Source organism: Salmo salar, chromosome 06 (assembly GCF_965601325.2).
Source record: "Salmo salar chromosome 06, fSalSal1, whole genome shotgun sequence".
NCBI classification, from domain to species: domain Eukaryota; kingdom Metazoa; phylum Chordata; class Actinopteri; order Salmoniformes; family Salmonidae; genus Salmo; species Salmo salar.
This window is the reverse complement of record NC_138296.1, coordinates 41,524,410-41,538,516: the sequence shown is the minus strand read 5'-3', so window position 1 is coordinate 41,538,516 and position 14,107 is coordinate 41,524,410. Positions and strand designations below refer to the sequence as shown.

Genomic DNA, 14,107 nt, shown 5'->3' with positions numbered 1-14,107 from the left:
ACGGCTATGACAAAACGTTTCTTTGTACTGCTCTAATTACATTGGTAACCAGTTCATAATAGCAATAAGGCACCTCAGGGTTTGTGGTATATTGCCGGGTTGCATCGTGCATAAGAACAGCCCTTAGCCGTGGTATATTGCCCATATACCACACCCCTTGGACCGTATTGCTTAATTAATGAACAGATGAGTGTTTATAGACAATCTGATTTAAGATGGAACATCATGATCAATAGTATGTTTCACCCTGTCATTTGTATATGAGCTTCAACCTTGCTGTTGTCCAATTAGAACACACACAGAGTTCATTACAAACCCTCTCTCTGTGTGGGTCAGCACATAGATAGAGTATGTGGGTCATAAACAGTAGTGAAGTATTTACAGTTGGCCCCTACTTCTGTAATCCTTCATCTTCTGAGCAAACTCCAGTAGTCTCATTCCAACCACAAACAGTGTGCCTTATAGTGTAATAAATGTTGCTATAACTAACAGAACATCCTTCTTATTCATTTGAGTATATGCTTATTAAGAAAATGCTGTTCATCAGTATCTGTTTGTATTATACGATTTCCCCCTCTCAGTTAAAGTAAGCAGAGACTGCTGTTAGACCTCTGCCTGCCCAGTCCACCAGTCCAGACCAGTGATAGACCAGGATAGATTTGTCTGATTCCGGGATTTCTCCAGTTAGGGTTAAATTAGACCTGCCTCTCTGGGACATGACAGGGGCAACACACAAACCTACCCCAAACCCACAACCCTCTCCTGTCAAACACCAATCACTTCATACCAGACAGTTGACAAACAGACCACAGGGCAGTTCATCCCAGCATATTATTAGCATTTCATGCAGATTTGGTAAATCTATTTATGTAAACACTACCAAATGAAAACACAGAGATGAGGTGTGAAAGATTAGAGTATAAAAATAGCCTTCGCTCCAGTTATCTGATACAGGCACTCCATGTCCAGATAAAATCCTGTTACATCATGCATAATAACAATTTCTGCATATTACTAGCTACATTTCTATTTCCAGAATTAGAGCTGTATCCGTTTGGAGTTGTCCGATTTATATTAGAACCAGGTGATTGTGATATACATTGCATACATGCACTTTGAAGACAGCCAATTTTCACAAGTACAGTGAATAGCGGGCTATTATTGATTGAGAAAGACAAAAACACAGAACACTGATAACCGCAAACTCAAAGTAAAACTGATTTTCCAACCAACTCTTTCTGCATTCAACAGCACACATTACTGGCCTAAAACTGCTGTCAGGCTGCCTCCGTATGACTGGGTGTTTTGCGCACGTAAAAGCGGGGTCTGTTGTTGAGTACCTCCAACTCCCCCTCTGATCTGGTTCGTCCAATGAGTTCGTCGAGGGCGAGTCCGGCCTCATCGACGAAACCGAGGAGAAGGTGGGGGAGGGTCACGTGTGTATACACTGTAGGGTTCACTACCACTCACTTCGTAGTAAGTTGTCAACGTCCTCCCCTTTCGAGAACAAACCTCGTCAGACTAGAAACTGTGGCAGTAGCCTAAGTAACTACGCAAAAAGTCATAGATCTAACTACACCGTTTTTGTATATTTTTTTTCTTCTTCCGAGTAGAAAAGGATACGACGTTTGTTACAAGTCAACACCAAATGTAATTACAGAGAAATGTCAGTGGAAGTACAGCAAAACCCGATGCCTCCGTAGACTTGTCGCCGTGCCAAATCTGTACTTTTCTGGTGAGTTTTCCTAAAATGTTTTATCATTTTTCAGCAGACTGCATATTGAGTTCCACGCAAACACATTTCCTATCTATGTTCAGACGAAAGAATTGACGTTACTGTTTAATTTGGCTGTAGAATAAATAGGTAGGCTATGATAAAATATAGCGTATGTTTGAATGTGGTGGTCAACAATAGCCTCGCAGATGTTATGTCATCTATAGTTTTATCAACTATAGATGTCAGTTCTCCTCGCTTACCTGCTAATGGTCCGTAGCACCCATAGCAAATCGGCGCCGAATAGGTTACAAGCAAATGGATGCAATTTATCCGCGAGTCTAGATTCTGTAACCGATATAATGATACACTGCTTTTAGTTTAGCATGGTGTATTTATTGCATTAGACAGTTCAATAAGTTACGCAAAAGTCATCGTTTAACAGCTTTAAGAAACAGAAACACACAGCTGACTTTTAAATACTTTGTCTAAATTAACACTTTCAACCCATACATACATATGTTTATATAACATTTGATTTGATAGCCAACATTCAATTGACTGATTTGCAGTGATCACAGAACTCAGAAGCATATATGTGCTTTAATGTTTCTGGAAACACTTGCACAAATAGGTTTCGTAATCACTAAATACCCTATTACTAGCAATCTAATTCATACATAGGTAGATTATACTGTGACCATCATCAACAACATTGATTTGAAGGATGATCTAACTTACAAACATATGGACATTTTACATGAACTTACCGTTAAAGTCAGACTGGTCTCATAGACTAGACATAGTAAATGTAAATCTTGGGACACTCACATTAGTACGATAAGCTGCGTGACCAAAAGTATGTGAACACCTGCTCATTGAACATCTCATTCCAAAATCATGGGCATTAGTAGGGAGTTGCTCCCCCCTTTGCTGCTAAAACAGCCTCCACTCTTCTGGCAAGGCTTTCCACTAGATGTTGGAACATTGCTACAGGGACTTGCTTCTTCTATTCAGCCACAAAAGCATTAGTGAAGTCGTGCACTGATGTTGGGCGATTAGGCCTGGCTCGCAGTTGGTGTTCCAATTCATCCCAAAGGTGTTCAATGGGGTTGAGGTCAGGGCTCTGTGCAGGCCAGTCAAGTTCTTTCACACCGATCTTGACAAACCATTTCTGTATGGACCTCACTTTGTGCATGGGGGCATTATTACATTTACATTTTAGTGATTTAGCAGACGCTCTTATCCAGAGCAACTTACAGTAGTGAATGCATACATTTCATACATTTTTTTTTCTTCCGTACTGGTCCCCCGTGGGAATCGAACCCACAACCCTGGCGTTGCAAACACCATGCTCTACCAACTGAGCCACAGGAAAGGGCCTTTCCCAATCTGTTGCCACAAAGTGGGAAGTACAGAATTTGCTTAGAATGTCATTGTATGCTGTAGTGTTAAGATTTCCCTTTACTGGAACTAAGGGACCTAGCCTGAACCATGAAAAACAGCCCCAGACCTTTATTCCTCCATCACCAAACTTTACAGTTGGTGCTATACATTGGGGCAGGTAGCGTTCTCCTGGTATCCACCAAACCCAGATTCATCTGTTGGACTGCTAGATGGTGAAGCATGATTCATCACTCCAGAGAACACGTTTACACTGCTTGAGAGTCCAATGGCGGGGTGCTTTGCACCACTCCAGCCGACGCTTGGCATTGTGCATGGTGATATTAGGCTTGTGTGTGGCTGCTCGGCCATGGAAACCCATTTCATGAAGCTCGAACAGTTATTGTGCTGACGTTGCTTCCAGAGGCAGTTTGGAACTCGGTAGTGAGTATTGCAACCGAGGACAGACGATTTTTGCGTGCTGCACTCTTCAGCACTCTGCGATCCTGTTTTGTGAGCTTGTGTCGTTTACCACTTCGTGGCTGAGCCGTTGTTGCTCCTAGATGTTTCCACTTCACAATAACAGCACTTACAGTTGACTGGGGCAGCTCTAGCAGGGCAGAAATGTAACTTCTTGGAAAGGTGACACCCTATGACGGTGCCACGTTAAAAATCACTAAGCTCTTCAGTAAGGCCGTTCTTCTGTCAATGGAGATTGCATGGCTGTGTGCTCAATTTTATACACCTATCGGCAATTGGTGTGGCTGAAATAGCCGAATCCAGTAATTTGATTGGGTGTCCAAATAATTTTGTGTATATAGTCTATGGTTACATAAGATAGAAGATTACTTAAGGCAAAAAATGAAGAGGGTGGTTGGTCGGGGTGGATGGGTAGGTGTATAACGTGAATGTCTAGCAACCCAAAGGTTCCGTGTCCGAATCTCATCATGGAATACTTTAGCATCTGAGCTAATTCGCAAATTTGTAACTACTTACTACTTTTTAGCTACTTTGCAACTACTTAGCATGTTAGCTAACCCTTCCCCTAACGGTTAGGGGACCTTAACCCTTCCCCTAACCCTAACCCTTTTAGTTAACACTTCCCCTAACCCTTTAACCTTAAATATTTTTGCAAACCCTAACCCTTTAACCTAACTCCTAACCTCTAGTGCTAGCTGACGTTAGCATTAGCCACCTAGCCATTGTTAGCCACAACAAATTGGAATTCGTAACATATCATCCGTTTTGTTAGTTTGTAACATGTTGTACATTTTGCAAAATTCGTTACATATTGTATGAATTGCAATTCGTGACATATCATATGAATTGTGATTTGTAATATAGCATACGAAATGGATGATGACATCCACAAATGTATACATACCATTACGAAACGTAACATATCATACCAAATGGAGTGTCTCAGATTTCTGTACAGAATAATACGAAATGCACTGAGACCAGGTTGTTAAAGTCCACCTGTGACTTAGCATGGTAATAAAGTGTAATTATGGATCTATTGCTTCAAGGGAAATTCCACGTAACAGAATTATGTTCAGACTCAGATTTTTCACTTTAAAATGTATGCCAAACAAAAACCACTGATTTCAAAGTTTAACAAACCAACTATATGCACCAGGACTACTTTGAAAAATGAATACAGACAATTGAACAAAACCAAATTTACTGGAACAGTGGTGCAGGTGCAAAGTTTGTTAAACAGTAAAATCTCCCTCAGTTTTTAATGCGACCACGTTTCCCAAAACACTGTTAAATATCAGCTCTGAATGAAGATTCAAATATGCAGAAATAATGGGTTGTCAGCTATAATATGACACCTTGAGTTTGAAAAAACATGTTTTGGTTATTGAACTACAGTAAGTGATGTGAATTTACACCCTGTAACAGAATTACAGTAACGTAATTACATCATGGGTCCCTGATCTGTACTACATGTACTACAAATTTCAACCAATCCTAGATGTATATGTTTCATAAGTTTGGACATCACAGTAGAGCACAGTAGAGTACAGAGGTACCAATGCCTATAACTGTTAGAACCCTGTATTCACCCATATAGGGCTCCAGATTGTGGTGTGTGGGGCCACGATGCGGCCAGTCGCCCCTACAGACATTGGACATTGGTACTCTTACTGTACTGTGCTGTCCAAACTTGTGAAACATAGACGTCTATGATTAGTTCAGATTTGGTACGGTCCAGACCAACCAAATTTGGTCTTGTTTGGGGGCAGAGTACATTAGAATCCAGCGACGGCCAGCGCGGATGCTGGTTACAGTCAATGGAAAGAGAGGGGGCTCATGGGTAGGTGTCAGTAAGAGCCGGGAGAAGTAACATTAACAGGCAAGAGAGAGAAGAGAGAGGCAGAGAGCTGGAGGGGTTTTCCAGACTGTTTTCACACTCTCGCTTTGACTACCAGACAACAGAAAGAGAAAGAATGAGCTGAACATAACAGTATGCCAGTGGAAGGTAGGACATTGACAGGTGACCCAACTCTGATTTGTGACTACTATGATTTTCCATTGTAGCCAGTTCAATTACACTAATTCTGTTATTGATTTTTCACAATTCTGTTATTGATTTGGTGATAGAATTGAAAGTTTTAATAAATAAAAATGTATATCAGTAAAAACATTCATTGGTAGGTCTACCTTTACTTGTTACATGTGCTAACTTTCATTATCCTCCCACCTCATGAGGGCGAGAAATAAAAATATATCTTAAAGATATGTGGGTTTTTGGTAACAGTGAAAAGACACAAGGCAATGTTTCTTAAACTTACAGAAGTCAAATAATTTCTCCAAAACTAAATATAAATATTGATATTAGTTGTCAGAGGTCTTTACTTAAACATTATTGTGTTTTGATGTATTCTTAATTCCTTTTAAGACTTTTTCTGGTAGATGTTTTCTGACCTCTTTTCATTCTGTTGGACCAGAAATCAAAGTAATTTCTTATGCCTATTTTTTAAGATGGAAATGGTTGAAAAATGTATCTATGCATTCATTTCCTGAAAACATAGACTGTTAGCTTTTATTTGTCACCTAATTTGATATGCTCCTATGAACTTCACATGAGCCATTCTACAAGTAAGTCATGGGAAACTATAGGCCATGTTCAAGAAGACTGACAGGCCATGCCCTCACAGATTACTTGGTTTTAGAAATGTACTTGCACTGCAACCAACTACACACTTTCCATGTTTTTTCAGGGCGTATTTACATGAGAAGTCATTTGGGAAGGGAATTTTGGCTGTGCTTTGGCATCCCTTGATATAGTAGCCTACTGATATGTAACTTCCATATTACTCAATATACTGATATCATCATGTTACTCAATTGGTAACTAATGCATTACATTTTGTTTATGATATAGATACACTTGCTACTCGTTAAAAGTCTCAGTGGTGGTTAATTACAGTGTTAAAACATATATTTTGGAAAATATTCACAGATTCCTATGATTATTTTCTCCCTATTCTGCATTAAAACTGCTATTTTAAAGCCCCCATGCAGTCTTTTTAATTGTATTCTTAAATCATTACTGTATGTCTAATAGATCACTGCGTGTTTTATTTAAAAAAAACCACAACATTTATTTTCCTAAGCCTCCTTTTTCCATTGAAATGCTCAGTCTGATCGTGTGGTCGTGTTGATACACATGTAAATATATTTACATACACAGCTCTGATTGGCTGATATGATCTTCTAGACCAGGGGTGTCAAGCTCATTCCACTGAGGGCCGAGTGTCTGCGGGTAATTTTTTTCTTCTCCTTTTAATCAAGCCCTAGACAACCAGCTGAGAGGAGTTCCAGAGTAATCATTAACCTTAATTCATCAATCAAGTACAAGGGAGGAGCGGAAACACCCAGACACTTGGCCCTCCATGGAATGAGTTTGACACGTGTGATCTTGACTCTAGAGCCCTTAAACTCAACTCTGGACCTCGAAGCCAGTTCCACTGCTTTTTTTCTTAATTGTTCCCCTCTAATCAGGCACTGATTTAGACCTGGGACACCAGATGGGTGTAATACATTCTCAGGTAGAACAGAAAACCAGCAGGCTCTGGACCTCGTAGGGTAAGAGTTAAATACCCCTGCAGTAGAGCCTTCCCGCTTACCCCTTCGAAGTAGGAGGATACATATGCAAATAAAATATGACTGGTCATTGGTCAGAATAATCAGATCCAATTGTGATGTCATGCAGTGGGCCAAAAACGCCATCCCACCTGAATAGACTGAACTTGTAATAATACTGTATTATTTTGTCAAGCCATTTATGAAGAAGAACTCTGGAATGCCAATATAGAACAGAAGTTCATTAGTTTACATGAATTCATGCTTCCTTAGTAGCAGCATTCCCCTATATGAGAGCTAGGGGAAGCACTCGGGTGGGTTTTTCCAAGTGTGTAGCTGACATGTTTCCACTGGATTACATAAGAGACATATCACAGTTTCCCATATGTCATCAACGTTGTCTTCCTTCAACCACTTCACCGAGTGCCGTCCGAACAGCTGAAATAGTGTTTACAGGAATTCAAGACGTCAGAGGTCACTCTTTTAGACTGAGGTTGACTACTGTTCTTTATCTCGTCTAGTCTCTTGTCTAGCATGTGTAGTACACAGACCGGCTGGACTATCAATAGAAAGCACGGAGGTGATGGTGCGGAATAAAGTCAGTAGATTAGAGTGTGTCAGACAAAATGAACAGAACAATTTACCGCAGTGTTGTAAATAAGTCCGTTTTTTTTTTTTGTTGCACTGAAGTAGTAAGAGAAGCCACCTGCCACATGACATGCAAAATCACAATGCATAGCCTTGCTCATCATTTTGCTGTGATTGTGTAACAAAGTCACGCTAGGCCATTAATTATAATGAGTGAAAATGCAACCGGTTTTACACTGTGGAGCGTTATGGTATATAACAAACCCTAAGCCTGCGGCACACCAGAACGGGCGCCTTAACACAAATCACATGCCGCTCCACCCAGTTGTTATGCTACTCTGAGGGAAGCGAAAGCAAGCGAGACTATCAAAGGGAGCTATTCATGAGAGCTGAAGGACTTTCACAGGTGGAATTATTCATGAAACAGTAACGTGTTCGCTCATCGCTCTGAAATGTTAATGTGTCTTCCCTCCTAGCCTCCTAGCCTCTCCTCAAACGAAGTGCAACCAGGACAATCGCTGTGAAACCAGACGCGGTGCCAATGTTATCCTGTTTGGGAGAATAGCTCGATTTTTGAGCAGAGGAAATTGCTTGTATGGTATGAAATGAGCTTGTATGGTATGAAATGAGCTTGTATGAAACGTTGGCCTAATCTAATTGTGGTTAGATTCAGAGTTGATTGAATGCTCTGTTGTTAGTCTGAGCAACATCTGAAAGTAAGTCTCCAAATGTGCAGTAGGATCCTTCCAGAAAGCTGCTCTTGCCCTAGCTATCAAACACGATTACAGACATATATGTGCTCTCGTGATGTCATTCAGGCGATTCTGGGAAATAGCTGTACATTCCAGAGGGGATGTGAGGGGTGTGAGCCTATCCCAGCGTGTCACACTATTCACATCAAAAACCCTGAGATATCAAATCCATCTGTATCCCTGAACACCAAGTCTGGAGGGAGGGGACCTGCCGAAGCAGAGTTTCTCCTTTTCTACTTCTGGTCATATTCAACTAACCACATTGAACCTTTGAAGATGAGTGAAATGAGCAGATTGTCTTGGATCAGGTCAGGTGTAATATCTTGGTGTTCCCATACTAAATGTGTTGTAGTTAACTTCTATGGTTACACCATACAATATTGGACCAGGCTAGTGTAATACCACAGTCATGGTAGGGTTTTGTGACATACTGTTGACCGAAGGCTTCTTACAATTCAACCAGGTGTCCTGTGAATGACATTTTCCCATCTCAACCAGGTGCCCTTTATAGTGAAGGAAGTGTCTATGGAATGCCCTGTTGTGTAGACGTTACTGTCAGTGAAGCGTCAGCGGCGTAGCTCAATATCTTCACACCCTTAGGAATGCGTCTACCATCCCAGTCCAAGTTTTGTCATGGTCTCTTGAGAGAAAAAAGGTTCTGGAAAACCGGTGAATGAAAAGAGCTTTACAGAGAAGCACTGCAGTCCATTCCAACACGAAGACTGTACTGGAATACAAAATAAATTAGTTGTGTTTTGAGTTGTGTTTTGATACTACCCACCCCTGCGACCTGTATGCTCTCGTTGGATGGCCCTCGCTTCATATTCGTCGCCAAACCCACTGGCTCCAGGTCATCTATAAGTCTTTGCTAGGTAAAGCCCTGCCTTATCTCAGCTCACTGGTCACCATAGTAGCACCCACCCGTAGCACGCGCTCCAGCAGGTATATTTCACTGGTCACCCCCAAAGCCAATTCCTAGTAGGTGCCAGGCACCGGTTTGAGTGTGTCTACAACTGCAACGCTGCTGGGTTTTTCATGCTCAACAGTTTCCTGTGTGTATCAAGAATGGTCCATCACCCAAAGGACATCCAGCCAACTTGACACAGCTGTGGGAAGCATTGGAGTTGAACTCAGTATTAGGAAGGTGTGCTTAATGTTTTGTACACTCAGTGTATACTGGATTCTTATTCATATACTGTATGTTATGTTAGGAGCTAGTAACACAAGCATTTCGCTGCACCCACTATAGGGACCCACTATAACATCTGCTAAGCTGTGTACATGTCCAATACACTTTGATTTGAGGAGAGACCGACTCTAACTAAGGAGTTGAGAGCTCAAGATACACACCTGTTCTTCCTGTTCAGTACAGCAGGGTGTTATTCCTAAAGGTTACTCACATGCCTTTGTCTTTAGTCTTAGTGAGCCCTCCCCCACCCCTTTAAACTCGAGCAGAAAACGAGTCGCCTGGTGGTTTTAGAGTGGTTTTTACAAGGGGCAGTGGCAGCCCCATTTCACCTGTCTCTGGGAAAGGAAAGCATCTGGGAGTTTTTGAAAGGGTAACCGTACACCGCCCCCCCCCCCTGCTGCACGCCCCTCCATGCGGTGTACTCTCCTTACAGCCAGCTGGAGAGGTGTGGAGGAGCACACAGGAACACTGGTGTGTGTGTGTGTGTGTGTGTGTGTGTGTGTGTGTGTGTGTGTGTGTGTCAAATCTAATTGTATTTTTTTGTATGCGCCGAATACAACAGGTGTAGATTTTACCATGAAATTCTTATTTACAAGCCCTTTCCCAACAACACAGTAAAAAAGTTCGAAAAGATTAGCAAAAAATAATAATAATGGAAATAGTAACACAATAAAATACCAATAACGAGGCTTTATACAAGGAGTACCGGTACCAAGTCAATGTCTGGGGATACGAGGTAATTGAGTTAATATGTACATGTAGGTAGGGGTAAAAGTGTCTAGGTAATCAGGATAGATAATACACAGAGTAGCAGCCGCATATGTGAAAGTGTTTCTGTGTGAGTGTGTGAGTGTGTGAGTGTGTGGCGTCAATATCCGTGTGTTTGTGTGTGTGTGTGTGTGTCCTCAGGCTGAAACTGAGGTTATGTAATTGAAAGAAGGAATGTTCTCTTTACTGGCTGTGGTATCTTCGCAGCCTCTCGCAAACAAAATCATCCGTCTGCTCTGTTTCCAAAACATTGTCTGGAAATGTTATTTTGTAGTAGTCTGACCGGTCACCAGGTAAACGCTACGTAATATGAGCTTGTCAATTTTGCTTCCATACTTTGCAGGAGAGCGGCTTGTGCACCAGTTGATTCATCCAACCTTTTAAAATCATACGTTTTTTTTTTGTCTCGGGCTTTTTCCGAAGCATCAACCCCCACGTCTCTCTTAGGGGAATCTTATTATTGATTCTGTATTTTTCATTTTGAACTGTCCAAGCTTGAATACAATGTTGAGAATTCTCCCCTTGTTCCATTCCCTCCTGACGTGAATCTCTTTTGTTAGCGTATGCTTTCACTTCTTCCTGAGCAGAATTAATATCATCTGAGTTGTCATGTTCCAGTTTAGACTCCGGCAGGCAGAGTTATGTAACTGGTGTTTTAATGAGCAGCCTCTCACTGCGCCCAGCAGCAGGCTTGATCCCGAGTCAGGCCATTGCCCCCTCCATGTGCCCAGGCGTTCTCTCTGACCTTACCCTGAACTCCAACCTCACGCTCAGTCCACTCCACACTGACCCCTCCCTGGGACCGCCCGGCCAGGCGCAGGGGGGCTGCATCACATTTCACCGTCTATAAATCTACCCATCATCCCACAAACTCCTTCGCTCTCTCTCTCATCTCTGTTCCTCTCTTTCGCTCACACACACACAAACACACGCACAGAAATATACACACACACACACACACAAGCCAGTGTAGTAACCTAAACAGAAGGTGCTCATGCTTTGGAAGAGACATGGATTGGAAGAAGTAGAAGCCAAGCGGCCTGCAGAGTCAGGCTATAGTAAAGAGGGAGGTCTTCATCTGGAGGGCAACAAGGGCAACTCTCCAAAGGCAGCCTGGCCCCTGCATGTTATTCTTCCATTAGAACAAGGGATTCACTTGCTCTGGCTGGAGAGGCCCTGGACACTGCAGAAAGAAAGAAAGTTTTTAAGGCTGGAGCTAACCAATGAAACATATTGTGAGGAGTTTTTATTCAGCCAGTGAAATGCAATGAAGTGGAATTAATGGTGTTACCCCAGGCATAATAGCATTGTGTGTGTGTGTGTGTGTGTGTGTGTGTGTGGGGGGGGGGGGGGGGGGGGGGTCTTGCTTGCTTCTCTCCACAGCGTAGCACTTTTAAAGAACCACAAGACTGACTCCAATAACATAGATAGTCCTAGAACATGTCTCAAGGAAACACTTGAAATGAGAAAACCCAATGCCTATTGTTTAGTTTGTGATTTCCCACAGAGAAAAATATATTTCAAACAATCTACTGATCTTCTTCATGAAGGATTATGAGATTTGTTTAAAAGAGAATGGAATCGCATTAACTCTTCATTTTTTATTTATTTTCATTTAAAAAGTAGGAAGGAGAGGGGGAGACAAATGAGGGTGGAGAACATTTTCTCTTCAGTCATCAGTGTTAATACTTGACCACACATCAGCACTTGTTTTATGTAATGAAAAACAAGATCACTTAACTAATGTTGTTCTCCTCTCTCTCTGTCTCCAGCCAAGCCAGTGCACCAGTGCAGCCCTCTCTCAGAGCCCTAGCTATGTGGAGCTGTATGGCTTACAATGAGACGGACTCCAGCTCCGAACACCGGCTCTGCCAGGACTTTGGCCTCATCCTTTCCGTCTTCTCCTTGTTCTACCTCATGGTGTGCTTCCCCATAGGGCTCTGCTACAACTCCCTGCTGGTGGTGGTCAACCTCTCCAACAAGATGTCCATGACCATGCCGGACGTCTACTTCGTCAACATGGCCATCGCTGGCCTGGTCCTCAACCTGGTGGCCCCCGTGGAGCTGCTAGGCCCTAGCTTCACCCGATGGCCTGTGTGGGAGTACAACAATGAGATCTACATCACCCTGCTCATCCTCTTCAACATCTCCTCCCTGGTCATCATGTACTCCACCACGCTGCTCAGCCTGGACTACTACATCGAGCGAGCGCTGCCGCGCACCTACATGTCCAGCGTGTACAACACCAAGCACGTGTGCGGCTTCATCTGGGGCGGCGCCGTGCTCACCAGCTTCTCCTCGCTGCTCTTCTACGTGTGCAACCACGTCTCCACCAAGATCATCGAGTGCTCCAAGATGCAGAACAAGGAGGCTGCGGACGCCATCATGATGTTCATTGGCTACGTGGTTCCGGCCGTGGCCGTGCTGTATGCTTTCGTGCTCATCCTCCGCATTAGGAAGGAGTCCACCCCGCTGGACCAGGACTCATCCCGGCTGGACCCTTCTATCCACCGGCTGCTGCTGGCCTCTGTCTGCATGCAGTTTGTCCTATGGACCCCGTACTACATGACTCTACTGGTACACACTATAGCCGGAGAGCCGGGGAGCTACGGCAGCAACAACAAACAGCGGCTCACAATTTACTTCTTCCTGAGGTGTCTGTCGGAGCTGCTGGCCTTCTCCAGTAGCTTCGCCATGCCTCTCATGTACAGGCAGATGAACAAGAACTTCTCCCACAAGCTGCAGCGGCTGCTAAAGAGGCTAAACTGCAGGGACACACCCTGCCCTCACGAACACTCCTCAGTGCAGCAGGTGGCGACGTGAGACAGGGCCTTACTAACCCCTACCCTCTTACCCAGGCTGCACTTATTATCACAGACCCCACCGAGCCCGCAACACATGGCCTTAGAAAGTCAGCTACAGGTCCACTGCTGCTACTCTGGCTGGAGTCTTGACTTTCAATGAAACTAAGGAATCTTCAGTGACTTTCTAGAACTTGACTTTCTTTGTCCAGTTCTGTGGTGAGAGGACGAACCAATTAGAAACCACTAAGTGCATTAGCAAGCTTGTCACTTGGACACTTGGTTGTTAGATTGGGGGCGCAAAGCCATTGTAATGCGGTGTCTCTTCTCCTAATACACACAGGGTGATTCACCAACACAGGCTGTAGAGAGACTGCGCTGCACACCAAAACTGACAATGAGTTATACTATTGGAGTAACAATTGTTTTTATATCTCATGTGTCAATCAGCATGTTACTACTATGCATGTAGCTGGTAGTAGGTAGGAAGTGGAATGCAACCTGTTTATGACCCTGTCAGACCACCCAGTGCCCCGGAGCCTGAGGCCATGTCTCATTTGAAGAGTTCCTGTCCAGCCTCGGCCACAACACTCTGGAGCGGTCTCAAATGGAACCCTATTCACAACATAGTGCATTACATTTGATCAGAGCCCTATGTGTCCTGTTAAACAGTAGTGCACTATATAGGAAATAGGGTGCCATTACAGACACATCCTCTGTCCTCCACTGTCTTGCACCTAGAGAAAACCTTTGCTTGCTCGTCACCCTCAGCAGTTTACACTACTATACATGTACCTCGTTTAATTTCACAACCCTA

The 14,107-nt window shown here is 43.2% G+C and overlaps 1 protein-coding gene across 1 annotated transcript; it reads left to right on the top strand.

Annotated features, from left to right (window-relative positions):
* Window positions 1-1,459: 1,459 nt before the first annotated feature.
* gpr146 (G protein-coupled receptor 146) lies at window positions 1,460-13,569 on the top strand. The gene is made up of 2 exons (XM_014204253.3): window positions 1,460-1,735; window positions 12,262-13,569. The coding sequence occupies exon 2, from the start codon at window positions 12,305-12,307 to the stop codon at window positions 13,310-13,312; it is 1,008 nt and encodes a 335-aa protein (XP_014059728.1). The 5' UTR covers window positions 1,460-1,735; window positions 12,262-12,304; the 3' UTR covers window positions 13,313-13,569.
* The last annotated feature ends 538 nt before the right edge of the window (window positions 13,570-14,107 follow it).

Coding starts and splice junctions, on each gene's coding strand:
- gpr146 (XM_014204253.3), top strand. CDS start 12,305: ATGTGGAGCTGTATGGCTTACAATGAGACGGACTCCAGCTCCGAACAC.